Source organism: Dromiciops gliroides, chromosome 3, assembly GCF_019393635.1.
Source record: "Dromiciops gliroides isolate mDroGli1 chromosome 3, mDroGli1.pri, whole genome shotgun sequence".
Classification (NCBI taxonomy): Eukaryota; Metazoa; Chordata; class Mammalia; order Microbiotheria; family Microbiotheriidae; genus Dromiciops; species Dromiciops gliroides.
The window spans coordinates 56,626,975-56,654,444 of NC_057863.1; the positions used below are offsets into that span (position 1 = coordinate 56,626,975).

The 27,470-nt window shown below is 43.8% G+C and overlaps 2 protein-coding genes across 10 annotated transcripts in view; one reads left to right on the forward strand and one right to left on the reverse strand.

The window, feature by feature from the left end:
- FBXO36 (F-box protein 36) overlaps window positions 1-20,168 on the reverse strand; it is a 98,106-nt gene extending 77,938 nt beyond the window's left edge. For both annotated transcript variants that reach the window (XM_043996498.1, XM_043996499.1), the window contains exon 1: window positions 20,052-20,168. In XM_043996498.1, the coding sequence (XP_043852433.1) occupies window positions 20,052-20,147 (96 nt within the window). In that variant the 5' untranslated portion in view covers window positions 20,148-20,168. The remainder of the gene's footprint in view (window positions 1-20,051) is intronic.
- Window positions 19,490-27,470, forward strand: part of TRIP12 (thyroid hormone receptor interactor 12) — a 173,910-nt gene continuing 165,929 nt past the window's right edge. Inside the window, exon 1 of one of the 8 annotated variants that reach the window (XM_043996483.1) lies at window positions 19,490-19,572. The gene's annotated coding sequence lies outside the window, so the exon portion shown is untranslated. Of the gene's footprint in view, window positions 19,573-20,726; window positions 20,842-21,467; window positions 21,562-21,971; window positions 21,994-22,182; window positions 22,203-27,470 lie in introns of those variants that run through there. The other 7 variants (XM_043996488.1, XM_043996482.1, XM_043996486.1 and 4 more) reach the window with 7 other exon arrangements.

A 27,470-nucleotide genomic window follows, 5' to 3' on the forward strand; every position in this document is an offset into this window, starting at 1 on the left:
TATATATATGGGGGCAGCTAGGTGGCACAGTGGATAAGGCATTGGCTCTGGATTTAGGAGGACTTGAGTTCAAATTCGGCCTCAGACACTTGACACTTACTAGCTGTGTGACCCTGGGCAAGTCACTTAACCCTCATTGCCCTGCCAAAAAATAAAATAAAATGTACATAATATAAATATAATAAATATATTAAAATAATAAATATATATTTTAAAATATATATGAAAAGAAAGGTATTAAAAGCATTTAAAATACATAGAAGCAAAATGAAAGAAGTTTGGAAGGCAAGGCAAATGCGCAAAGCATCTTTGAAAGTAACATTGAATTGGGGCAGCTAGGTGGCACAGTGGATAAAGCTCTGGCCCTGGACTCAGGAGGACCTGAGTTCAAATTCTCAGACACTTGACACTTACTAGCTGTGTGACTCTGGGCAAGTCACTTAACCCCCATTGCCAAACAAACAAACAAACAAACAAAAAGTAACATTGAATTTATGGAGTCTGCTGATAGTTCAGTGGATGGGCCTGGAGACAGGAAGAGCTGAGTTCAAATCTAATCTATGTGAAGATAGGCAAGTCACTTAACCTCTGTCTGCCTCAGTTTCTCCAACTATAAAATGGGAATAAAAGCAGCATCTACCTCCTAGGGATGTTGTGAAGATTAAAAGAGAGAGTAATCGTAAAAGACTTAGCACAGTGCCTGACACATAGTAGGCACTATGAAAAATGCTTCTTCCCTTCCTTCTTTATCAAATACTTAAAAGGAAAGCAAGCTGTAATAGAGATTTGCTACTTCAAGTACCATTCTCATTAGCGGCTCTACTTTGTATGTGGAAATGCTCATTTTATTTGGTGTTTGTTCAGTTCATCGTCATCACCCCAATTTTAAAAGAACTGACAGGGTCGCCTGTGAGCTTTTCTGATATCTTCATGAAGCAAAAGGGCCCAGAGGAAAGCCTCCAAGCAGGTTGAGTAGACCCTTCAGAGAATTCGCTGGAAGAGAAGACTATCAGTTTCCCAAGATAAGAGGGCTTGCATAAGTTGCCTTCAGCATCATTGGAAGGCTTACCCCTACAGATAACATCAAATCCTCCTAAAGTTCCTATCATTTACACCTCAACAAAGATTTCTTCCTTTTGATCATAATCAGAAGGGTTAGTTTTCTCATGAATTCTTCTAATTTTTGAAGGATAAGATTATCATGAAGGCAAAAAACATAATCAGCTGCTTTGCTTTTGTGTAAAAAAAAAAAATCCAGCAGATATAAGAAGCAGCCTGGTAGAGCAGAGAACACTGGATGGGAGTCAGGAAGATCTGAGTTCGAATTCTGCTCCCAGTACTGACTCTGTGACTATGGTCAGTCAAGTCATTGAATGGTTTTCTGAACCTCCATTTTCTTATTTATAAAATGTGGATAATAATGTCTATAAGTATTTACCTCTACTCTGTAACGGACGGTGGATATAAAGTGGATGCATGTTGTGTCTCTCATTAAAAGCCTAGGTTCTCAAGGGGAAGGGACTGTTCTCACCTTGCCTCAGCTTTACTAAGATCTAGGTAAACTCTACTGATAGCATTGTCACCCCCCCCCCCCAATCTGTCTCTTTTAGTAATCTCATCACAAAAGGAAATGAGGTTAGTCTGGCAGGACCTGTTCTGGATGACACTATTTTGGCCCTTAGTCATCACCGATTCCTTATCCCACTGCCATCTCTTTAATGATCCATTTTAGAAACTTCCCAGGAATTGAAGTCACATTCACTGGCATATGGTCTGCAGACTGTTCTCGGCTTTTTTTTTTAAATGAAATTGGGATATTTGCCCTTCTCCAGTCTTGTAATGTCTATTTCCCTGATCTTTCAGATACTCCTGATGGTACCTCAGCAAACCCAGCAAGTGGTTCTTCTCAAACTCAAAGATGGCCTTCATCTGGGCCAGGTGATGCGAATCTCTCCAGGGCAGTTGGGTGCTGTCTTCCTTTCCTTGTCTTGGACATCCCCTCCTGGTTGGCCATTTTGGTTTTGTAATTTACAGAGTGATGGTGTTTCTTTTTTTCAGAGAGAACAGAAACAAATTATGGACTGAGAAGCCTAGTCTTCTCTATTGTCACTTTTTTTTCCCCCATCCACTCTTTGCAAAGCTTCTGTCCCATTTTTGATCTTCCTTTTTCTCCCATTTTTTTTTTCCTCTCTAAAACTACAAATTGCAGAGAGAGGTGCCTATCTACCTGAAGGGAAGATGCTTGCTTATCATGAGGTCTCTACCCAAAGGAAATCACAATTCTAGTTGAAAACATTTTCATATGATTTGATTTGGTCTAAGGCATGGGGATCTTTTTTTAGAATCCCGACCCTGTTGTCCAATTGCTTAACTATACCTCTCAGATTTGTTTCATCTGCAAATCTAATAAGCCTAACTTCTATGCCTCTAGTCATGTCATTGATAAAAAATATTACATTACATAGGACCACAGATTCCCTAGGGCACATTTCTTTCCATGCTGACATCAAACCATTAACAACTATTCTTTGGGACTGGCCATTTAACCAATCCCGAATCCATCTAATTGTATTATCCTTCAGCCTAGTCCACATTTCTCCAGCTCACATAGTAATAATGACAAATAGCCAGCATTTAAATAGCGTTTTAAGGGTTACAAAGAAAGCACTTTACATATTTGGCCCTCATAACTACCATGGGAGGTAGGTGCTTTTATTATCCAATTTTATTGGTGAGGAAAACTGAGGGTGGGAGAGGTTAAATGACTTCCCCAGGGTAATACAGATAGTAAATGTCTAATACTCTATGCACTGTGCTGTCTACCTGCCACACAAGAATAACATGACTCGAATGTTTTCCTCAAATCTAGCCAATTATGTCTATAGAATCCCCTTGATCTACTAGTCATCAAGCATTTTTTTTTTAGTGAGGCAATTGGGGTTAAGTGACTTGCCCAGGGTCACACAGCTAATAAGTGTTAAGTGTCTGAGGCCGGATTTGAACTCAGGTACTCCTGACTCCAGGGCCGGTGTTCTATCCACTGCGCCACCTAGCTGCCCCCATCAAGCATTTATGAAGCACTGTATGCCAGACAGTGCGATAAGTGCTAGGAAGACAAATACAAGGAGAATGAAAGTCAGTTCCTGCACTCAAAGAGCTTACATACTAATTTGGTTAAGGCTAATTGGACATGACCTGTTCTTCAAGAAGCCATGCTGGCTCTTGGTGACCATTGCTTCATTTCCTATAAATTAATTATTTTGAAGTCCACCTGAAATTCCACCTCTTCAATGAAGGCTTCCCTATTAGGTGACCTGACTGCTTCAGATCTCACACAACACATAGTTTTGCTTTTCCCTAATGCACTTATATTTTGTATTATCATTATCTCCATTTAATGCCTTCTTCCCCAACTAGAATGCAAGCTCCATGAAAGCAAGCATAGTCTCTTTCCTTTTTGGTTTATCTCCTCCAGGGAAAGGGGTGGTTAGTAAATTGTTGAATGAATGAATGAAGCTTAGACCGGATGCCACCGGAGACATCCTTTAGCTCAACACTCTCATCAACCAATGGGGAAACAGGGTGAGGGAGCTCAAGTGGCTTGCCCTAAATCATAGTTCCCTATTGACAGAAACTTGATTAGATTTAGGTTTGATTCTCGGTTCAAAAGCTCATTCCACTGTCCTGGTCTCCTAATCTAAAAGACGCAGTTGTGATAAGGGGAAGTGAGAAACAGTCTTCTCTTTATCTTTCATCACTTTGACAATAAGAGAGAATGTAGATAATTCAAATACTTAGTCATGGCATACTTTGAAATACTGGCGACATCCTTCCCACAGCTGTTAGAACCTTTCTAGAATGTGGCATCATTTATTATTTTCTCACCTTCGTGAAGCTTGCTTTCCATACCTTAAAATACCATCAGGAATTTGAAGAAAATTAGAAGGAATGAAAATTTTTATTATTTGAACCCTTATTTAAGTGGAGACATACCCAGATGTCAGCAAGCTAAGTTTGGGGATCTCTTCTAAAAGATCAGGAATACAGCATCCTCAATACTTTACCTAACTCACATAGAATCAAAGAACACGTTCTCTCCAATTACTCTGCTCAGAAATAACCAGCAAAATAATAAATAAATAGGGGCAGCTAGGTGGCACAGTGGATAGAGCACCGGCCCTGGATTCAGGAGTACCTGAGTTCAAATCCGACCTCAGACACTTAACACTTACTAGCTGTGTGACCCTGGTCAAGTCACTTAACCCCAATTGCCTCACTAAAAAAAAAAAAATAAAAGAATAAATAAATAGATGGATGGATGGATGGATAGATAGATAGATAAATAAATAAATAAATGTATGAGGGGAGATAACAAAGTACTCTGCTTTGTGGAGGAAAGACTAAAGAAAGGAAGGAAGCAATAAGCCAGAAACCATGATATGAAAAAGGGATGGGAGGATTGAGATGACAAACAGTGGTAAGCAGCAAAAGATATGGATGAAAAATTTGATTCAATCCCACTGAACAAATATGTATTAAGTGCCTACTTTGTACAAAACACTACCACAACCCTGAATGGAAGAGCACTCATGTTAAAATATTGTGGCCAAGGCTGCGGGTCAAAATGGAGGGCAGCTCATGGAAACAATCAGAAGGATCAGCAGTTTTCAGTTTTTTGTTCTGAAAATGAGAGAGAGAGAGAGAGAGAGAGAGAGAGAGAGAGAGAGAGAGAGAGAAACATGTGGTGGTATGGATTAATGAAGGCTTCAGAAAAGAGCTAGCTAAGATTGAGCTCCTCTGGAGTAAGAGCTGTTTGTTGTTTGTTTGTGTGAATCCTTTTATCTCTGGCACTTACAAAGTTCCTGGTATATGGCAAGTGCTTCATAAAAGCTTGCTAAATTGAAATGACACAGTGGGGAGGGGAGAGAAGGAAATTGCAGGTAAAATGATGCCATTGAAGAAACACATGGGGGTCAAAGATTGAGGGATATCTTTGGATATATGGTATGTCTGGGAGATAGTGGTGGGGGGAGTAAGGCAGAAAATAGCTTGGGTTGGGAGCAAAGGAGGCTGCATTTAATTCATTACAAAACGGGGAGCCATTGGAGGTTTCTGAGGAGGGTAAAAAGGAGAAAGTTTCTCTGACTGAGAAGTAGAGAACAAAATCTGTTATCGAGGATTGAAATGCAAGAAAAGTGAGGAAATGGCAAGAACATCCCTAAAAGCTCTCAGAGTCACCTGGCCCAGCTGAATTTTCTTCCAAGGTACAGAAATAACTTGCAAAAGGCGAATGATGAATTATTCTTGAAAGGTGAAATCCTCTAGGGAGCTAGAACAGCGACACGGGTCTGGAAAAGTCCTGATTTTCAAAAGGGGGAAGAAGTTATATTCTTCTACCAAGCGTCCCAATCTTAAAGTGAACTGTTGACAAAATCCTTGGGATGCTTCATGAGCTCTTAGGAGGGGGTGATCTCTACAAACTGCTATGGTTCTTCAAGAACACAGTATCCCAAATTAACCTAATTTCCTTTTGGGGCAGTGTTACTGTACTGGTAGATCTGGGAGGTGTAGATGTAGCATACCTGGATATCTTGATATCGGTTGGGCATTTGACTTGTGTCCCCTGGCTTCCTTCAGGTGTCTGCTAAAGTTCCATCCTCTGCAAGATGCCTTCCGATTCCCCCAAATTCTTGTTCCTTCCTTCTGAGATCATCTCCCATTTGTCCTGTTTTTTTATTTTGTTTGCACACAGTTTGCATGTTGTGATACCCTTTACATTGTATTGTGAGCTCCTTGAGGGCAGGGGCTGCTTCTATCTTTTATTAGCACTTGACATACTGCCCAGCACATAGTAGGTGCTTAATAGTTGCTTACTGACTTACCTGAAAAAATGTATTAATAAATTTTGCTTCAATATATACAAATACCCAGTATACGGCCAACTGAATTTGGCAGAGCAGTCTGTAACATTCTTGTGGACAGGCTATTGTCCTAAGGTGGCATTCTCTATCTTCACCCCACTTTCTCAAACTCCTAAAAAAGGAGGGTCGTCTCTACTTCTTGTCTTCACTTACTCTTCTCTGTTTACACTGCTGCTCTTCTTCATGTCTCCACTCTTTGTGGTCTGGCTTCTGAACTCATTATTCAACTGAAACTGCTCCCTCTAAAATAACCAATACTCTATTAACTGCCAAATCGGATGGCCTTTTTTTCTCAGGCCTTATCCTTGGATGTCCCACAGGCATCTCACATACAAGATATCCAAACAGAGCTCATCTTTTGGCCCCACCCCAGCCCTCTTTGAAACTTCTTTATTTCTGTCAAGGTCCCATAATCCCCCCAGCCTTGCAATCCCAATCTTATCCTCATTTTCTAAACTTCCTTTGCCCCATACATCTAGTTAGTTGCTAAATCACACCATTTCTACCTCTTCCCCCCAAACTTTTTGCATCTGACCCCTTCTCAAAATTCACCTATCCAGGGGCAGCTAGATGGCGCAGTGGACAGAGCACCAGCCCTGGATTCAGGAGGGCCTGAGTTCAAATCCGACCTGAGACACTTAACACTTACTAGCTGTGTGACCCTGAGCAAGTCACTTAACCCCAATTGCCTCACCCCCCAAAATTAAAAATCACCTAGCCTCACATTAGTTCTGGCTCCTATCACCTCCTGCCCGTTCTACTGCAATAGTCTCCTAATTGGTTGCTCCACTCAAGTCTCTCTTCCACACAGCTAAAAACATGTTTTTTTTTTTCTTAACTGTATATCCAGTCAGGTCATTCTCCTACTCAATAAACTCCAAATAGAGAAACTGTTCTATTTGGAATTGAAAGTTCTTCATAATCTGCCCCTACCTACCTTTCAGGCCTCATGATCGATTACTCCTCTTTCAACATTCTAGCCAAATGGGCCTTCTTGCCTTTAGTCATACATGACAAGCCATGTGCCATTTTAATGCTCTTCCATTGGCTGTTTTCCATTCTTAGAATGCCTTCCCCTTCTCATTTCCACTTCTTAAAATTCCTGTTCTTGAGGTACCACCTTATACCTATTAGATTGGTTAATATGGCAGAAAAGGAAAATGATAAGTATTGGAAAGGATGTGGGAAAATTGGGACACTGATGCACTATTGGTGGAATTGTGAACTGATCCCACCATTCCGGAGAACAATTTGGAACGATGTTCAAAGGACAGCCAAACTATGCATACCCTTGGATCCAGCAACACCACTACTGGGTCTATATCCCAAAGAGATCATAAAAAAGAGAAAAGGACTGATATGCACAAAAACATTGATAGCAGCTCTTTTTGTTGTAGCAAAAAATTGGAAATTGAAGAGATACCTAATAAATTGGGAAATGGCTGAATAAGTTGTGGTGTATGAACTATGCAATAAGAAATGATAAGCAGGCAGATTTCAAAAATACCTAGAAAGACTTATATGAACGATGCAAAGTAAAATGAGCAGAACCAGGAGAACATTGTACATAGTAAGAACAACATTGTGTGATGATCAACTAGCAATACAGTTATCCAACATAATTACAAAAGACTCATAATGGAAAATGCTACCCACATCTTCAGAAACAACTGATAAACTTTGAATGTAGACTGAAGCATACTATTTTCACTTTCTTTTTTTGTGTGTATGGCTTTTTCCTCTTGGTATGTTTCTTCTTTTACAACATAACTAATACGGAAATATGTTTTACATGACTGCACATATATAACCTATTATAAAATTGCTTACAATTTTAGGAAGGGAGGAGGGAGGGAGAAAAATTTGGAACTCAAAATTTTGTAAAAATGAATGTTCAAAATTGTCTTTACATATAATTAGAGAAAAAGATAATTAAGAAAAAGAATTTCAATTCGCCTTTAAGACCCAGTTCAAGCACAACCTACTATAAGAAGTCTTTCCTGATTTCCCCCAACTGTTAGCCCCTTCCTCAAACCACTTTTTTTGGGGGGGGCTGGGCAATGGGGGTTAAGTGACTTGCCCAGGGTCACACAGCTAGTAAGTGTCAAGTGTCTGAGGCCAAATTTGAACTCAGGTACTCCTGAATTCAGGGCCGGTGCCTTATCCACTTTGCCACCTAGCCACCCCCCACCAAACCACTTTTAATTTATTTTGGATATATTGTAGTATTTATGTACTTTTACATACATGTACACACAGACTAAATACACAAATGTACACATGCAAATGTATATATATACACACACTTACTTTTGTCCCCCACCTCCCACCCCCAAATGAATAGCTCCTTAAATGTAGGCCTAGAGTGTTAATTTTTGTTTATTTATCTCTTGTGGCTGGAATAGTGCCTGGCACTTGGCAGAAGCTCAATAATTGATCAATTGATAAGATGGAGGTCCTTTAATAAGAGAGGGATAAAGAACTAGTTAAAAGGGGCAGCTAGGTGGCAGTGGATAAAGCAGTGGCCCTGGATTCAGGAGGACCTGAGTTCAAATCCAGCTTCAGACACTTGATACTTACTAGTTGTGTGACCATGGGCAAGTCACTTAACCCTCATTGCCCCCCCCCAAAAAAAAAGTAAAAAAAAAAAAGTAAAGAACTAGTTAAAGATCAGCTCCAAAGAATGGTAATTAATGGACTGATATTAATCTGAAGGGTGATCTCTGCTGGGGTTCCATAGAGCTATGTCCCTGGCCTTATTATAACAATTTAAAATCAATGATTTGTATGAAATCATAGAGGGAATAATTACCAAATGTGAGGCTGATGTGCAGTTTGGTATACAGGTAGGTAAAGATATTAACAGCATGTTGGATGGAAAAATCAGGAGTTTAAAAAGATCTAAACAGAGTAGAATGACATTAAATAATAAGATGAAATGTAACAGGGATAAATGTAAAGTACTGGCTTTTGAATTCAAGTTAAAAACAACATGAGTCGGGGGCAGCTAGGTGGCACAGTGGAATTCAGGAGTACCTGAGTTCAAATTTGGCCTCAGACACTTGACACTTACTAACTAGCTGTGTGACCCTGGGCAAGTCACTTAATCCCCATTGTCCTGCAAACAGAACAAAACAAACAAACAAAACCAACATGAGTACGGAATGAGGGAGGTGAGCTAGATATATATCCATGTGAAAAAAGACCTTGGGATTTTCAGTAGACTTGCAGTCTTAACATAATCTATCCTCACATCGTCCCATTTGTTTTCCATAAATTCCGGCAGTTTCTTCATCATCTCTTTTATGTTAGGGCATAGAGGATTATGTTAGGAGATTCCCATGTCCTAACAATCTATTAATTTAAAATCAGTTGAAAGTGTCTAATACGTTGGCCACAAGAATTCCGTTTTAGGCTGCATTGATATCGGCAGAGTGTGCACAGGATGAGGCTGTGGAGGGTCCTGAAGCCCTCCTTGAGGCACTGGTCCCTTCACCTGTGGAGTATTTGGGAGACATTCTGGGACAGTTGTTGACAAACTGATACAGAGGGCAGTGACCAGGACTGTGAAGGAAACCAAAACCTGCCAAGTGAAGAGTGTTTGAGAGAACCAGATGGGGCTGGGCAGCACGGAGAAGACTCAAGAGAAACAAGAACACTATCTTCCATGTCTCTGAAGGGCTGTCATTTGAGAGATGAGGGTTGGCTGGTTGGCTTTTTGCTTGATCCTAGAGCCGATGGTGGAGAGAACTGGGATCAACAGGGACAAGGAGCCGAGCAGCAGATTCTGAGTTTAATTCAAGAAAAGTTATCCCAGAATTAAAGCTTTGCTAGGGAAGCTTTATTTAAGGCTTTGAAATCTGTCTTAGGGGCATTTGAATCCCCTTCTAAGGGCTTATCCAGAGAAAAGGACTCATCAACTTTGTGGTGGTCCCTTTTGGAGAGAATCATTGAAACTCAGGGGACATTCAGAGCCAGCACTGCCCACTCTTTCCCAACGGCCACGTAAGGGTTTGGTCTGAGAGTTGTGACTTCTCACTGTCATCACAGCCTGGTCCACAGCCCAAAGAGATCCTAAATATTGCAAAGAGAGATAAGTGCTGGTGCTTCTCACCTGTGCTCCCAATTCACTCCCAACCTACCACAACAATGTGGAACACACCCCCTTAGAAGGTAGGGAGTTCCTTGTCACTGAAAGTGTTCGAGCGGAAGCTAGACGACCTTCCCTTGTTCATTTTGTAAAAGGGATGTCAAACCCAGGCGCAGACTGAACTAGGTGAATTCTGAAGCCCCTTCCAATTCTGAGATTTCTGTGATCACAGCTGTATTTGGGGAGGATGAATCTGACAGTGGTGTGTACAACGTTTGGGAGTGGGGAAGACTTGGAGGCAAGGGAGACTAGGAGCTTTGGAAATAGTGCTTGGAGAAATGATGAAGGCTTGCAGAAAGCGCTCCGAAATTCCGAGCAGAAAATAGATTAAACTGAAAACCAGGAGGCTAAGTATTTCCACGTCCCCTACTATGTGTCAGGCGAGGTGCTCCGTGCTTTACAAATATTATCCTGTTTGATCCTCACAACAACCTCGTCAGGTAGGTCCTATTATTATCTCCATTTCACAGTTTGAGGAAAGGAGGCAGAGACTAAATGACATGCCCAGTGTCAGCTGATATGACACTTGACATGTATGATGAGTGACCTAACTAGTCTGAGGCTGGCTTTTCTAGGTGTACACACACACACACACACACACACACACACACACACACACACACACACACACACACACACACATGTACATAGTTGTCTACACTGGTAACCTGTTTCCCCTCCTCCTGTTCACATTATGCCTTTTTGTAATATTTGATCAATAAGCCTTGCTCTGAAGGAGCTCAGAAGAGAGATGGGGGCTGGATATAGACAGCTGGGAGTCATCTGCATTGGGAGGATCCGATTTTTCTTGCTCTGGGCCCAGTGCTCTGTGCACTGAGCCACCAGCTGCCTATAGAGTTTGTAGCTAGATAAGATTCCAAATACCATGGGAGAGCAACAAACATATGGAAAATCATATAGAATTAAGTGACTCTTTCTGACCAGCAAGAAAGGACTAAGACATAATCCTAGGCCCAGAGACAGCTGTGGGCTGCAAGCTCAAGGGGCCAATTGGTCTCTTCCCAACAAGGGGTTTCAGGCTGAATGAAACTGTGGGCAGGTGTGGTAAAGAGGGAGGTGTTGTGGCTTCAATCAAAAAGCTGCTTTTACTTCTCACGTGGTAGCAGGGGGAAAAGGAGTGGGACAATGCTGGCCTCGAATGTCCCCACAGTTTCACAAATTCTCTAAAAAAGGGACAAGGGATTGGAAAGTTAAGGAGTATTTTTTCCTTAATTCTATTCAGGAAGGGAGTTCCAGGGAGTCTAGATGTTGTTGGGAGTGAGTAAAAGGTGATCAATTATGGGCCCTCACAAAGATGAATGGCTTTGGGAATACTCAGGAATGAGGGAGCCACAGAAAAGATTTTCCACAGGGCCCTGGACTCGTTATGGGGAAATAAGGCACCAGGGGAAGTATGCAGGGAAGAATGCGCAGCAGCTGTTGCATGGAGTGAGGGTTTCCACACTTGTAGGCCTTCCAAAGTCCCCAGAAGGCTATCCAGAATTTGAAATACAGGTCAGCACACCCAAAGGTCCTTGGAGTGATTTGTAGGGCCTTCCAGTTTTATCTGGGGGGAAGAATACTGGGGATGTGATCAAAACAGAACTGGTCAATACTGTTTCAAGCCTCTTAAAAGTGACCCCTTCTGGAGCAGGAGCAACATTTACCCTTGTGCAGCTTAGGCTAGTTTTTCTCCCAAAGGCAATGGAACTGTGATCAAGGCTTAACTGGTGGAGGGGACTAAGGCTCAAACCACTGAAATAAGTTTACTAGTTCTATGATTCAGAAAAAAGTAAAAGCCCAGGGCGTGAGGCGTTGTCGTTTCAATGCAGATGACTCCCAGCTGTCTACATCCAACTCCAGCCTCTCTTCTGGGCTTCTCCAGAGGAAGGTCTAGACCAATCCGTGTCCATACCCACGTGCCTACCTACCTACCTATGGATGGATGGATAAACTCCTAGAAAAAGCTGTCTACATTGTTTCCCCTCCTCCTGGTTACTTTACCTCTTCCTGCACCACACTGAGACGACAACTGAACCCATGGGTGGCGAATGAGCCAGAGAGCACAGGGTGAGAAGAGAGGAAAGAAGGGGGAGGGGGCTTGTGGATGAAGAATCCCCAAAGGAGGCTGAGGAGTGGTCAGCCACAGAGGAAGCACATGACGAGAGAGCAGGCAGGAAAACACAGAGAAAGACGATGTGGTCCACACTGTCAGATGCCGCAGAGAGGTTGAGGAAGATGGCCTGAGATTTGCTGATGAAGAGGTTGGGGCTAACTGCAGGGAGCATCATCTGGCGGAATGATGACATCTGAAGCTAGACCAATGAGGCCGAAGGATTCTTAGAGGCCATTTCGGCAGCCAACTTATTTTACAGATCAGAGCTTCTTAAACTTTTTCCACTCTCGATCCCTTTTTGCCTGAGAAATTTTTATGCGACCCCAGGTATATAGGTATATAAAATAGGTATACATAACGTTTTACTGCTGCCAAATTTTTCATGATCCCCATTCTCAGTTACGTAATGCACAGTTTAAGAAGCTTTGTTATAGATGACAAAATGGGGCCCAGAGAATTTAAATGGCATGCCCAACCTTCTGAATGAAGGTAGTAAAGTATCAGAACCTGGATTTAAAACTGAGTTCTTCTAATTCTACAGTTAGCAAGCACTCACTATTATTAGCTTGATCTCTCTCTCTCTCTCTCTCTCCATATGTGTGTATGTATGTATATGCATATGTATGTGTATATTCATTAAGCTACAAATTCTACAGTTGTTTGTGCGATACATAAATTGGTATATGTGAAAATCTGTTCCCTTTCCTTAGGCTTTGTAAGCTCGAATGAGAGACCAAAAAATCAAGTCAACAGAAACTTTCTTTCCCTGGTTTATCCTTCCTATCTCCTTCTTAGCGACTAAGTCCTACATCAGTGTATCTGCAATGATAGGGCCATGCCTTGCTAAGTGCAAATAATGAATACATGGTTGTGTAAATTGGAATTTGTACTATTCAAAGTTTTACTTTATGTAAAATATGGTATTTGTGGTTCCACCCAGTGGAAATATGCAGTGTGAATTTGAATAATGCAATCACTTCAAGGGATTTATTATTTGTACTCTTTGGGACCTAGTTGTACTATATAAAGGGCAGGGTACAGAATAAACAAATTTGGCCCAGGGCAGATAGGAGATATTCTCCAGTCTCATAAAAATTTGGGTAAAATATTTTGTAAATCTTAAAGCATTATAGCTGAGTTTTTTTCCAGTCATGACAAACTCTTCACAACCTCCTCTGGAGTTTTCTTGGCAAAGGTACTGAAGTGGTTTACCATTTCCTTCTCTAGCTCATTTTACAGGTGAGGAAACTGAGGCAAACAGAATTAAGTTACTTGCTCAGGGTCACACAGCCAGTAAGTGTCTGAGGTCACATCTGAACTCAGGAAGATAAGTCTTCCTGAGTCCAGGCCTGTTACTCCATCCACTGGGACATGTAGCTGGCCAAAGTATTATAAGCATTATTTAACTGTGAATTCCAGTGAGTAGTGTGATTCCTGTTAGCCTTCTGACTGTCTCAGAAGTTTAATTATCTTGGATTGCAAAGAACATAGTTCCTTGAGGGTTGTGTGGGGATGGGGTAAAATTTATCTGAAATTCTACAACTATTCCTTAATCTATTTAATTAGCTGCAAATCCTAAGAACTGGATTTTTCCCCTCAAGAAAAGCAAAATTCTCTTATTATAAGATGACAGTGATAATAATCATGACAGTAATTGACATTTATATAGTGCTTTGAGGTTTGCAAAGCTCTTTGCCTTTATCCCTTTTGATGTAGGATTTGGCTGTTATTTTACTTGCCTGGCTATTTACCATCGGGACAGCCCAGGGAGGGTGCTGGTGAACCTTTTCATGAAGAGGATGGGATCTGTCTAGTTGAAGTCTCTACAGCCCTTCAAACTGGGGCTGGGGAAGCCTGGCACTGAGGCCTGTCTCCCAGTCTCTCAAAGGACATTCTGGTATTCTTGATGGGGTTTTCTATTTCTGCCCATCAGCATATGACTGGTCAGTGGACTTTGTTCGTCAGATTTCAGGGAGTTTTCAGTTTCCTCTGGCCAATGCATGTTTTCCATTGTGTGAAGACTTCTCAGGTGCAGGCTGGTAGCTGGCCTCAGTTGTCTCCAGGCTGGCCATGACTCTTACAAGTAGGAGGGCAGTTTTTATACTTCAGAAGTAGTCACACCCAATTACAGCAGCTCTTAGATGTTTCATGTGCTTCTGACGGGCGCCATGACCTACTGCACTGAAAGGATTTCTCAGATGACCAAGAGCTATTTTAAACTGGCTCATGTCTACTTCACAGTGTCCTTGAACAGGGCTCAGTTAAAGCAAATAAGACAAAGCCTTATGGACATACCTTCTATTATTTTACTGATGAGGGAGTTGCTAAGATCAAATATAGTGAGCCTTGATAAATGATTAACATTATATACTGTATAGAATAGCTTCAGTTTGTCTGAAAAATTCTTGGAATCGACCAACCCACAAGCATTTATCAAGAGCCTACCTACTATGTGCAAGGCACAAGTGCTAGGCTTTGGGGACAAAACCAGAAAGAATAAAATGTCTACTCCCAACAAGTTTACATCCTAATAAGGCAAGCCCAAATATGTGCTAGGTCTATTATTTTTTAAACTCTATAAATTCACTATATAATTAATCATGCCTGTCCTTATATCTGAATAGGCAGGGATAAAGTCAAAGGCGTTCCAACTAAGGTTGAAAAGGCCTTGATTAATTTATATCTGGAATAAAAATTGACCGAATGCCATTGTACATAAAAAAACTATTCAGATTGGCTGAAGAAACTTAGTTACTTCCCGTGGGTATTCTACGAAACCAAAGGGCAGTGCAGCACCAATGAGAGTGGCATGGATGAAGAAATATTCTAGTTCATCCCCCTGAACAGTGGTTTGGCAGGCAGTGGGGTACTTTAGCCTCTACCTTAGAGGTCTTCTCCCCTCCCTCCTTTGTTGTCTTTCATTTTCAAAGAGGACCAATGATAACATGGTGATGTCTTAATTTGTTCCTGAATTGGATTTAAGTGAGGCAGAGCTGTGCAAAGCTGTCAGCCTCACTCTCTCTTCCAGAGTCACTGAAGTCGGGTGGCAGGACAAAAGTCAAGAAGACTGATGATGGCACAGGAAACGCTGGATGTTTTTGCTGTCTTTGATGCCTGACCAAGCTGTAAGCTCTCCATAGAGCCTTCAAGGCCATTGGAACAAATTGTTCTCATCCACTCATTCCTCCAGGGAAGTTTTCACATGCTTGGGGGTAGACAGCCCCCTAAATCACCAAAAGGTCTGTGGCCCATGGTTACCTTCAACCTGGTTACACCCATCTGCCAAAATGGTTCTATTGGGGTGCGGCCACTGCACAAGTGCCAGCTTCTTGGAGCCACAGGTGAGTTGGAAGAATCAGGTAGACACTGAAGGTGGATGAGCAAACAACCCCTCATACCAGAGGCGCTGGTCCTCCTGAACACCCCCTACACAGACCTCCCCTCTCAGCGACTGGTGAGAGAACATGTTCGAGAATTTTCGTGGGATGTTTAGTACCAACTGTTCTTATTATATAATCTCAGGAACTAAGACATCTTTTAAAAACTGAGTCTGGCTAACTAAATGATATCAACCATTATGGCAAGAAGCACACTGGTTGGGGCTCATGACAACCTCCCAGATCCTCAGGGTGGGCACCTACATCACTGAGGGGCCTTAGTAGCCATTTTGGGAGGACTTGACTGGTAAGTAGGAGGGGGAATGGGGAAGAGAGCTTCCTGTGCTCGCCTCACATGGTTTGAGTCCAGGGGCTGCTTCTTCCTCGACCCCACCATTCCCTTCCTTTTCCTGCTGAGCCAGCAGTTACAATGGAGAGAAACCAGTGGAACATGAATATGTTCCCCTCAGATAGGGCAGGCCATATTGTTCAAGTCCCAGGGGCTTCTCCCCCTCCCCTAAATTCTCTTCCTCTTCCAGTTAGTCACCTAAAGTTAGATAACAGGAGAACCATGAAATTCCCATCCAGAAGTTGTCCCATGGATGGGGGCGCATGTTTAAGAGTATAGTGAAGAATGTACATGTGGAGTAGCCAGATAAGTGGTGAAATGGGGGAGGGAATCTTTGCTTAGGGACCTAATATAAGGGGACGAATATGCTTTGCACAACTTCCTTACAAGTGCATTATCTTTCTTGCAAGATCTTAATAAAATGACCTTCCTGCTTTGCACCAGACTCCTCATCTTGCCTCAGTTTACTCGTTTCTAACAGGTATAGTTGTCTCCCAACATTTGCTACAAGTATGAGGATTTGCATAGTGTTCCCTGAACATTTTATTCAACAGAGATTACTTCTGTTGTAATAAAAATAACGATTATTATTGTTATTATTATTATTGATAGCTAGCATTTATGTAGCTTGTATAAGGTTTACACAGCACTGAACATAAATTATCTCATTAATCTTCACAATAACCCTGGGAGGTAGATGCTATTATTATCCTCATTTTGCAGATCAAGAAATGAGATGAAAGCAACATTTTGATTTCAATAGAGAAAAAATATCGGTTCTTTGAACATCAGTAAAAATCTTTGAAACTATTTTCTTTGTTATGACTTTCTTAATTACCTCAGAGAAAAGTGATTTCTCCTTTTTTTTTTAATTTAATTCAACAAGCATTTATTAACCATTGGGTGCCAGACACTTTCTAGGTGCTGGGGATACAAAGACCAAAATCAAAATAGTTTGTGTTCTCAAGAAGCTTACAGTCTCCTGGGAAGGTATGAGAATAACACGTATACAATGAGTAAATTAAAAAAAAAAATATATATATACATATATTTTTTTGGGGGGGGCAGGACAATGAAGGTTAAGTGACTTGTCTAGGGTCACACAGCTAGTAAGTGTCAAGTGTTTGAGGCTAGATTTGAACTCAGGTCCTCCTGAATCCAGGGCTAGTGCTTTATCCACTGTGCCACCTAGCTGCCCCTGCATATGGTTTGTTTTATTTATTTTTTTTGGTGAGGCAATTGGGGTTAAGTGACTTGCCCAGGGTCACACAGCTAGTTAGTGTCAACTGTCTGAGGCCAAATTTGAACTCAGGTACTCCTGACTCCAGGGCCCATGCTCTATCCACTGCGCCATCTAGCTGCCCCTCATAATTGACTTTTAAACTGTTAACTGTCCCAGAAAATCTGGAATGTATATACAAATATATATGTCATATATGTGTATATTTACATTTATATATCTATATACACTCAATCTAAAAGCATTTATTATGAACATCAACGATTGTAATGTGGTATAAATGTATATAAATGTAATGAGGTATAAAAGATTAAGTTGAATCTATATTGAACATGGATTATAACACAAGTCACATTTTAAACTATATTAGGATGTTTATAATTTTTCTCATTCACAAAAGTGGAATGAAGAAAAATATTCAAATTCTTCTAGTTTCCTGATTGTTTGGATGTCAGATAATATTTATCCTAAGAAGAACTGTCATATAACTTTTTAAGGTTTGCAAAACTCTTATATCATTTGAGCCTCAAGACAACTTTGTGAGTTAATGAGTACTGTTAAAGGAAAGCATTGGTCTGGCCTAAAATCTATGATCGAATGGTTTCCAATTCATTGATGAAGAAACTGGGATTGTATTAAGTGACTTGCCCATGGTTACAGAGCTAGTAAATTTAAGAAGTGGAATTTGAACCCAGGTCTAGTGCTTTATGTACTATCCAACCTGCCTTCTGAATGTCAATGTGGTGCATTTATTGACATATCGCCCACTTTATGCCCAGTAGGGTGCTAGAAGCTGGGGCTATACATAGGGACAAAAATAAATGCTGCCTCCTAATACTGTTCTCTTGCATTAGTGTAGAAACAAGGGAAGAAAACACTGTTTGCACACCCATTTTCACAGTGGTAATAATATGGCAGAGATGGTGCCATGCTGATGATTGTGGGAAGGTCTCTGCTTTTCAATATCTGAAAATTTTGCAGCTAATAAAGTCTTATGTCAACAAAATAGAAGGGATTCTTAAAATGTTAGGGATTCATTTTGAATACATACAAACAGTTGGGAATAGGCATTGGAGAAAAAAATATGGGAAATTTCACATTATGTATCTTTTTGAAAGAATCTAAGTCATTGGGGGCAGCTAGGTGGTGCAGTGGATAAAGCACTTTACCTGGATTCAGGAGGACCTGAGTTCAACTCCAGTCTCAGACACTTGACACTTACTAGCTGTGTGACCCTGGGTAAGTCACTTAACCCTTACTGCCCTGCAAAAAACCCAAACCAAAACAAAAAACCAAAACAAAAAAAGATTCTAAGTCATCAAGAAAAGATTAATTCTAATCCCTTCCACCTGTGATTTATGCTTGGCTACTCTTTACTCGATATTTGAATTCATTTATTGAGCACCTACTACACACAATGAATTAAGCCTCTCTGAAAATGATTACAGCTTTAGAGTAGTTTTTTCTACCAAACCAAATTTTATTCCAAACCAAGGATGAAAGGGTTGTATTTGAGGGCACGATAAGAACATAAGGGTTTATCATTTTAAAAAAAGAATGTACAAATGTGCTGCATATCAGGTTTAGAAATCCATTTTTTAAAAAAAATTTCTACAAGGTCCTAGATGTTTAACAAATCGAACAAATTTGTTCAAATTTTAACAACAAAAAAAGTTTTTAAAACACATTCAGTTTAAGAGACGCTGGGATTTTCAAACTTGAAGCCCTAGGAAGATGGATATTCTATAATTAAAACGTTGTAATGGGTTCTCTGTCCTAAGACTCTTGGGCACTTCGAAAGACCCATCCAATTCCCCGCTAGTTCCATGAACCAGAGTTAAGTGGTCTCCCGCTCCCCCTCCCCCCTTCGATCCCCAAGGATCCCAGGCCCGGAGGGGGCAGTGCCCCGGGCTGGGCGCTGGGTGGGGGAGGGGGCCCAAGCTTCAGGATCCTCTGGCTTCGGCCTTACCCTCAGGGAGCTTCCCATCTCCAGACAGTTTAGAAGAATGGAATATAGCCAGCTTCCCCTTCCACCCGCCCCCCCCCCAGCGGCCGCCCCTCCCCCCGAAGCTGCCGAGCTGCCCACGGCTCTGGGTGCTTCGCCCCGCCTCAGCGCCAATTGGGGGACCCGCAGGGGCGGGGGTTTGCGGCCGGAGCCCCCACGCTCCACGCCCCGGCACAATGTGCCCGGCCCCTGCGGGGCCGCGGTAAACAATGAAGGAGGGGGGGTGACCCCGCCGGCGGCGGCGGCGGCGGCGGCGGGGTGGGTCCCGCACTCCCCCGACAGTCCAATCCTCGGTCACATTGTTGAGAAGCAGATGTCATTATGGGTGGAGCTGACACTGCCGAGCAGCTGAAACATTTTTCTAGCCCAACTCACTCCCAGCCTGCCCCGGGAGAGGGTCTGCGCTCCAGACAGGTAAGTCGAGCTCTCTCTACCACCCTCTCTTTCCAGCGCCCCCCCCCACGCCCCCCCCCCTTCAGGGGAACCCGGAAGTTCTGACCCGGGCGGCCGGAGGCGTAAACGCTCGAGTGAAGAGTTCAAAACTTGCTCCGGCCTCTGGGCGCCCGCGCAGACTCGGGCCCCGGAGCCTCCCCCAGCCCGGCTTCCCCGCGGGACGCTCAGGGACCGGCTCTGCTCTGGCCCTCTCCTCGCTTCCTACTGCGGGCCGAGGCTTGGAGGCAAGTGGGGGTGGGGAGGAGGGAGGCCGAGGCGGCCCCCGTGGGCCTTTGCCTCGGCCGCGGCGGGGATATGACCGAGGGACTCTGTGCGGTTGTTCTGAGATAGGGCTAGGGAGCTTCCGGCCGACTCTGGCCGCGTCCGGGGACCGGATCTGGGGTGGGGTCGAGCGGGGATGGGAAGGTGGCCCGGGTGGGCGTTCCGCGGTTCGCACTCGCCTGGGACCGGGTGATCTGCAGCTGGTAGTAGTCTTTACTCGGCGCCGGGCCTTGTCCGCCGGCTTCGAACAGCGTCTCTGGTAGCAGCGACGCCATCTTGGGACGCCACCGCCGTCGCCTCGGCAACCAGGAAGGGGCGGGACTTGGGCTGGGGTCATGGGGCCAAAGTCCTGGTAAATCGGGCCCCAGCTTAGGGGCTAGAGGGCTTCCGATTTAACGTGTTCTGGGCACCCCCTTATCCTCTGAGTGACCTGGTCTAAACCACATCCATGAAGCTTATATCCTGGGGACCCCATTGACCCGAAGCGGAATTAGTTCCTGCTACCAAAAGAGAGGTGGGGGTGGGGGTGGGGGGGGTGACCCCGGCGGAGGGATACCAATAGAAGCCTCCACATCCCCCTTCCTGGTCCCTCGTAGGAATCGGGAGATCTGAAAGCGGTCGGGGGGGAAACGGGGGTCGGGCGGTGGGGGGGTAGGGGGGGGGTAATGTGATGTGCCGCGGGCCGGGCAGTGGGGCCTGTCCCGCGGGCATGCCCCTGGCGAGGAGGGTAAAGTAGTTCCTCGCCAGAGTGTTAGAACGGGGTGGGGGGGGCGGGGAGGGGGAGGGAGGGAGGGAGGTGAAGGCGGAGGGGGACGCTCGGCGCGGTGCTGCGGCTCAGCTGATAATTGAAGGGACCGGAGGATCCGCCGCCGCCGCCACCGCCGCTGGGGGGGGGTGGGGGGTGGGGGAAGAGAGTGGAAGTTACTGCCGCGCCACGGAGTCCGGAGCGGAGACTCGGGGCCGAACTAGGTAACTGAGACGCGCCTGCCGGGGCCGGGCTGGGAGGCCCGCCGCAGTGGGGGGGAGGGAGGGGGCGCTGTGGAGCCGGGGGGTCGGGGGACGGGGAGGGGTAAAGGGGGAGGTAACTGGTGACTGAGGTGTGGGGGAAGGGGGGACGCAGAAAATCCCTGGGAGCCTTGTCGTGTCATCACCTCTGTTTGGCCCCTTCTGGGGCCTGCTGGAGGCCGGGCCCGGGCTCGGGGGCGCCGGGGAGAGATGCGGCCTGGCCCGCCGTAGGGGGGGTGGGTTGCTGCACTGTGGAGAGATGAGTTCGAGGGATTTAGGATTCGGGGGAAGGGGGACTGGCATGGGGAGGTGGAGAAGGGGTAGTGAGCTCCTCCACATCCCCGGAAATGAGGGTCCTTTGGAGACAGTAAAAGGGGGTGTGTGTGGGGACGACGACTGGAGAACGGAGAACCCCAAATGGGGTTTTAGTCGTCTGAGGGGGGTGTAGGAAGTGAGTAGTGGGGGGCCGGAAGTGCAGCTGGGGGGGTCTATGGAGACGGAGAGGGTTCCCCGGAAATGGGACGGGGGGCCCGGAAATGGGGGGGGAAAGGGACCACTGGGAGGCCCGAGGCGGCCCGGAAAGGGAAGCCCGGGAGCCGGCGGAGGCACCCCGGGGTTGGAGGCGAGCCGAAGAGCCGAGCGGGCCGAGGGAGGCCGCGGGCCCTTGAGGCTGGGCCGGCCGCGGTGTGTGCGCCGCGGTGCGGGGATGGAGGCGGGGAGGGGCCGGGGAGAAGGGGAGACCGGGGGGGAGGGGCGGGCTGCCCCGACTCGAGACGCGGTGACACCAGGGGGAGGGGGCGAGTGATGCCCCCCCCCCCAAAGAGTGAAAAGTTGTGTCTCCGGGCTCGGGGCTCCGGGCTTGGAATGCTTGTCACGGCCTCGGCCTTCCCCGACGTGTGTGCGTGTGTGTGCGTGTGTGTGTACGTGGGCATCTTGTGCGTTAAATAAACATGTTCTTCCCGCATCCCGGCCCCCCCCCCCGCCCCCGCCCCCGCCCCCAGCAGCTGCCTGGGAAGGAGGGAGTTTCAATGACAGTGCCCGAGGACACGGACCCCGAGCTTTTCCTCGCGAAGAGTCCACCCACGCCGCGAGCTTCCCCTTCCTCCTCCCTCGGAGGTGTGTGTGTGTGTGTGGGGGGGGTTGGCGCCCAGCCCCCACCCCCAAACCGGTCTCAATGACGCCTTCGCCAGGACTCCTGGGGGGGAGGGAATTGGTTCCTCCCGGGCTCGGGAGCGCAGCAGAGGCTGCGGCTCTTCCGTGAGGTTTCGGCCTGGATCACGCCGCCCGGCCCTGCTGGGGGGGTCCGGGCGTCGAGTCTGAGGAGGGTAAAGTTTAATTGCGTTCTGGAGAGGCGCCGGAGGGGCTGGGGGCTGGGCCGGGGGCGTCGGGGCCCGCCCGGCCGGGGAGGGCGTTCTGGGTGTGTTCCAGCTTCCCCCGGCCGGCTCCGGGGCGGCCGGGCCGCCCAGCCACCCGATCTCCCTGCTTTCTCTGCCTCGTAGGCCCCTGGGTGCTGGGCTTGAACTTTTCCTTCTTCCCGGGAGTCCCTCTCGACCGGTTCTGGGCATTTAATCTCCCAGAGACGCCGAGAGTTGGGGCTTAAAATCGCCATCCTGAAATAAAGGCAGTTGAGAAAGTTGAAAGAGCCATTGAGTAGGGAAAACCGGCGCTTGGAACAAAGGTCCTGGTTGTGTGGGAGACTGAGGCGAGAGGCCTCTGAGGCCTGTGTGTGTCGCATTTACGCCGAGGGGGAGGGAAGCGTCCGGGGGCCGCTTTATTGGCTGGAGTGGCTCTTGTCAGAATCCGAGGCTGAGGGCTTCTTTCAAGGTTTGTTGGCTATATATAGGTAGCTGTGTGGACGGGGCTACTATTGAGGCTGAGGTTTAGTGTAGACAGAAGCTCTAATCCCTTTTTCACCCACAGGCATGGGTTTCATGTCATCTTTGTAAATCTTAATTGGGGGATTCCCCATATTTAATTTATTTTACATTTTAGTATATACAGTATATTTGGAGCTTGTTGCGTTTTACACATGTCTGATGTCTAAATGCTTTCATATCCATCTAGAATTAAAGTATAACTACAATTAAGAACCTGTCATTATTTCTATTCTGTAGACTGTTTTTCAGGAGTTTGAATGTGTTCTTGTGTATGTTTTAAATTATTTAGCTAAGCTGTCATTTACTATGTACATTCAACGTTTTTGTCATTTTTATTTTTAAGAAAAATGTACATTTATATTTTAAACTTAAAAGGCTCCAATACATCAACGTAGAAATAGCAAATTTTGGAAGTTGGAACGCTTAAAGTTATAATTTTTTTTTTTGTGAGGCAGTTGGGGTTAAGTGACTTGCCCAGGGTCACACAGCTAGTGTCAAGTGTCTGAGGCCGGATTTGAACTCAGGTACTCCTGACTCCAAGGCGGGTGGCTCTATCCACTGTGCCAACTAGCTGCCCCAAGGTTATAAATTTTTAAAGTACTGAATGAAGCCTAGATAATCTGTAAAAATATTGTATAGACAATTTTTGTTGTCAGAAATTAAGGATTTGAAAATAACCACTACGAAATTCTTGTGAATTTTGTTAGTTGTATTTTTAATTAAAAAAAAAAGTGTCTGAGGTCGGGTTTGAACTCGGGTACTACTGACTCCAGGGCCAGTGCTCTATCCACTGCTCCACCTAGCTGCCCGTAAGTTTGTAAGTTTGAAGTGAATTGATTTGATGAAGTCAGTGAAGAAAAAAACACTGGACTGAGAATGAGAAGACCTGGGTTCCAGTCCTGGTCTTACCTCCATATTAGCCACATGAGCTTGGGCATATTGCATAACCTTTTTGAGTATCAGTTTTATTTGTGAAGAAAATGGACTAAAAGTCTCTAAGGTCCCTTCTCACGTTAAACTTTTTATAGTTCTGGTAGAAATGAAACTAGGTTCTAAGGGCATTGAGAGCTTTTTCCATTAGTGTTCCAAATGAAATTGGTGAATTGATCACATGATACATTATGTAGGAATAGAGCAGTAGTACTCATTCAAAAAAGCATAAAGAAATTTTCAAGTAAAGCAACTTGAATTCCAACTACTAAAAATGTTATTTTTTGTATTTATGAATTATTATTTTAGAGGAAGGGAAGGAAACAAGTATTTATGAAGACTGCTTCTACAGGAACTGTGCCAAGCTCTTTAGAAATTATCTCATTTGATCCTTAGAACAATTCTGGGAGTGAGGTGCTATTATTATCCCCATTTTACAGTTGAGGGAACTGAGTCAGAAAGAGATTTTTATTTGTCAGGTTTACACAGAGGTTCAATTCAAACTCAGCTCTTTCTAGACTCCAGGCTCTAAGCCCTATCTAGAAGCTAATCTTTTTTTTTTTTTTTTTTTTTGCGGGGCCATGGAGGTTAAGTGACTTGCCCAGGGTCACACAGCTGGTAAGTGTCAAGTGGCTGAGGCTGGATTTGAACTCAGGTCCTCCTGAATCCAGGGCCGGTGCTTTATCCACTGCGCCACCTAGCCGCCCCTAGAAGCTACTCTTAAACTTAACCTTAGAGTTATCTTAATCAGCAAATGAATAGATCCCACAGTTTGAAAGTGCCAGAGAAATAAAATGACACTTAAAAATGTAAAGAATAAATAGAAACTACAACTTAACACACTGGTTCTTTGTTTTTTGGACTTTTTTTTTCTTGTAGTCTAGATGGTTAAAAGGAAAGTTCTAACCCCCTCTTTGCCCTTCATATATTATTGGGAAATATGAAGCCTCATTATATTTTAAGATGTGCTGCTTTCTGTCTCCTGTCTTATTTTTTACTCTTACCATCCCCCCCAAGTCTTCCCCCCCCAATTTATTAGGCTATGCCCTTTTCAATAGGGACTTCTTTGTTCCTCTTAATGTGCTTTCACTCATACTGCTCTTTACCACTGCCCATCTGGAATGTGCTTCCCTACTTCAAATTCTATACTTCATTTAAGATGTGGTTATTGCTCATGTCTCCAAGAAAACTTCTCTAATTCTACCACAAGTAAGTCTTTATTTTGAGTTTCCTAAATCATGTGTATAAAATCCATACCTATATTATTATGAATCTGCTTATTGCCTCATAATTGTTCTTCACTTGTTTCCTCAGCTAGATTGTAAACTTTTTGAGGGAGGACAAGGATCTGCCTTCCAGTATAATGTTATCTAGAGTGCAGTGTTTCCTAACCAAAATATACTGTAGCTTTTGATGCTTTGGGCAGCTATGACTGGACTTGGGAAAAAGTAGGTTGGGTATTTGGGGCTTAAGAGCCACATGGAAACTGGGTAAAGGAATGGTTTTTAAGTTTATAGCAGTTTATCAATGGGGAGAAATTGCTACAGTGTATTTGCATATGATTTCTCCCTCCTGCAAACCCTTAGCATTTTGCAACTCTTAGGACACTCTCGATATTCTGTTGTTTTATTCTAGTTTAGTTGTGGAGAGAGTTTTTATTTCCATCCTTGAGTCAGACCACTCAGGTTCAGAAGCCTCTCTCAAATACTGGCTGTGCCTTTAAGATTAGAAATTGCAGAATTGACATCTGCAGTCATGAAACCAAAGGTTATCTGTCTCAGGACCAAAAAATTCCGTAAATCTTAGATAACTCAGAGCCTCATTTTTTTGTGTGTGTTTGTAAAATGGTGTTAATATCTTTAAGTCACTTAACTCACCAGGATTTTGTGAGGAAAACTGTAAATCTTATTATACAAGTGGAATTATTATCACCATCATCTCAAGATCATAGATTTAGAGTTGGAAGGAACTTGAGAGGTTATCTAGGCCATTCATCCTCATTTTACTGATGAGGCTTAGAGAGCTTAGGTGATTGAGCCAAGGTCACACAAAGGATTCAAACTTGGGGCCTGTGACTCCCAAGGTCAGTGCAGTTCTCTTTGTGGTGACAACACTTATCTCATAGCAGGACCTTGACACTGATATTTGTTGAATTTGAATCAAGGTAGATACTTATGCTCAAATTGGAAAATAGCCTTGAAAAAGAAGCTTACTGCTTTTTTTAGAGACCAGGTTAATGTCAGCTTGAACTCGAGGTATTTGGTAGAGCTAGCTTCCAACTGAACTCACTTTGCCTGCCTGGGTCATATAGCTTTAACAACTTTAAATATTGTGGAGCTGCAATAAGTAATGCTCTGGTTAGGGTCAGTTCTCAGGGCCCCCTTGAATTTGCATTAACTAATTTAGCTTGTCTTTGCTTTAGCCACCACCTTAGTTTTTCTAAGTAGTCAACTACTAATTATCTCCAAGTGAAATATTTGGTGTGTATCATTCTTTGTTTTTCTGAAATGGACCCTGAACCTTCAAGGTTTCTGGGCCAGGTAGAGTGAGTGTATGCTCAGATATACAAATCCAAATAATTAATTCGGGGGTAACTGATACTTTAATCCCTGTTGTTAACATAGAGTAATCAAGAGTTTGATCAAAGCTTTACTGATGCAAATTTATATTATTTTCCTAAACAGGGAGAATGTAAGAATATAGGAAAAAAGGTCCATGCACCAAGTATATAACTTTTTTGCATCTATTTTTACACTCTCCTCATTTAGATTACAGGCTGCCATATCAAGGTAAGGACAATACTGTATTTACGGTTTGTTTAGACTCCTCCATGGTATAGTGATGTAGATACTAGGGGCATCTCCCACCTACTCCCCTTTTCTCCCTGCTTGATGATCTCCATGATCTGTTATTTAAAACTTGGCCCTTTACTATTCTTGCCTTACTCTACCTTACTCCAACCTCCTCTGTGATCCAGCTATCTTGGCCTACCTGCAATTCCTCATGCATACCTCATCTTTCAGACACCAGTGGCTTTGCATAAGCATTTCAAATGAAATGCTTCTTTCCTTCTGTAGGAGGCCTTTCCAGCTCCTACAAGTGGTTGACGCCTTCCCCTACTCTCTCCGGATCTATGTGTACCTAGTTACTTACATATTGTTGTCTCTCCTGTTAGAATGTAAGCTTCTTGTAGGTAGACTTTTTTTTTTTTTTGGGGTCTTTGCATCTTCAGGTGCTTAGCACTGTGCCTTCCATGTAACATGTTAAGCACTTCTACTTCTCAGGCTAATAGTGTTAGCTTCCTGGGACAGTTTGGCAAGTATCTTGATGATTGTGTCATGCTATCTATTGATTATATTTAGTTTAGTTATTAAATTAGATATTGGGCATTATTTCCAAAGTGTTTTACAATTCGTTATTGTGAAGCAACATAAAGAGCAGTTTGTACAATTTAAGCACAATAAATACTGGTTGTTATTCATAAAAATAAATGAAATATTTAGGTACTTGGTGTTTTAAGTAGAATTGTTTCTTTTTCATGTAGAGAGAACAAGTTAACTGTTTTAAAAATAATTTTTTAAATGTTCATGGATTTTGTTTTGTTTATATGGCACCCTATGTCTTTATATAGCATAGTAGACAGGGTGCTGGACTTTTTGGAGTCAGGAAGACCTGAGTTCAAATACAGCTTCAGATAATGTAGTAGTTATGGGACCTTGGATATCTATGGATTCTCTCACTTTCTTCATCTGTAAAATGGAATTGATAACACCTACCTACTAGTCT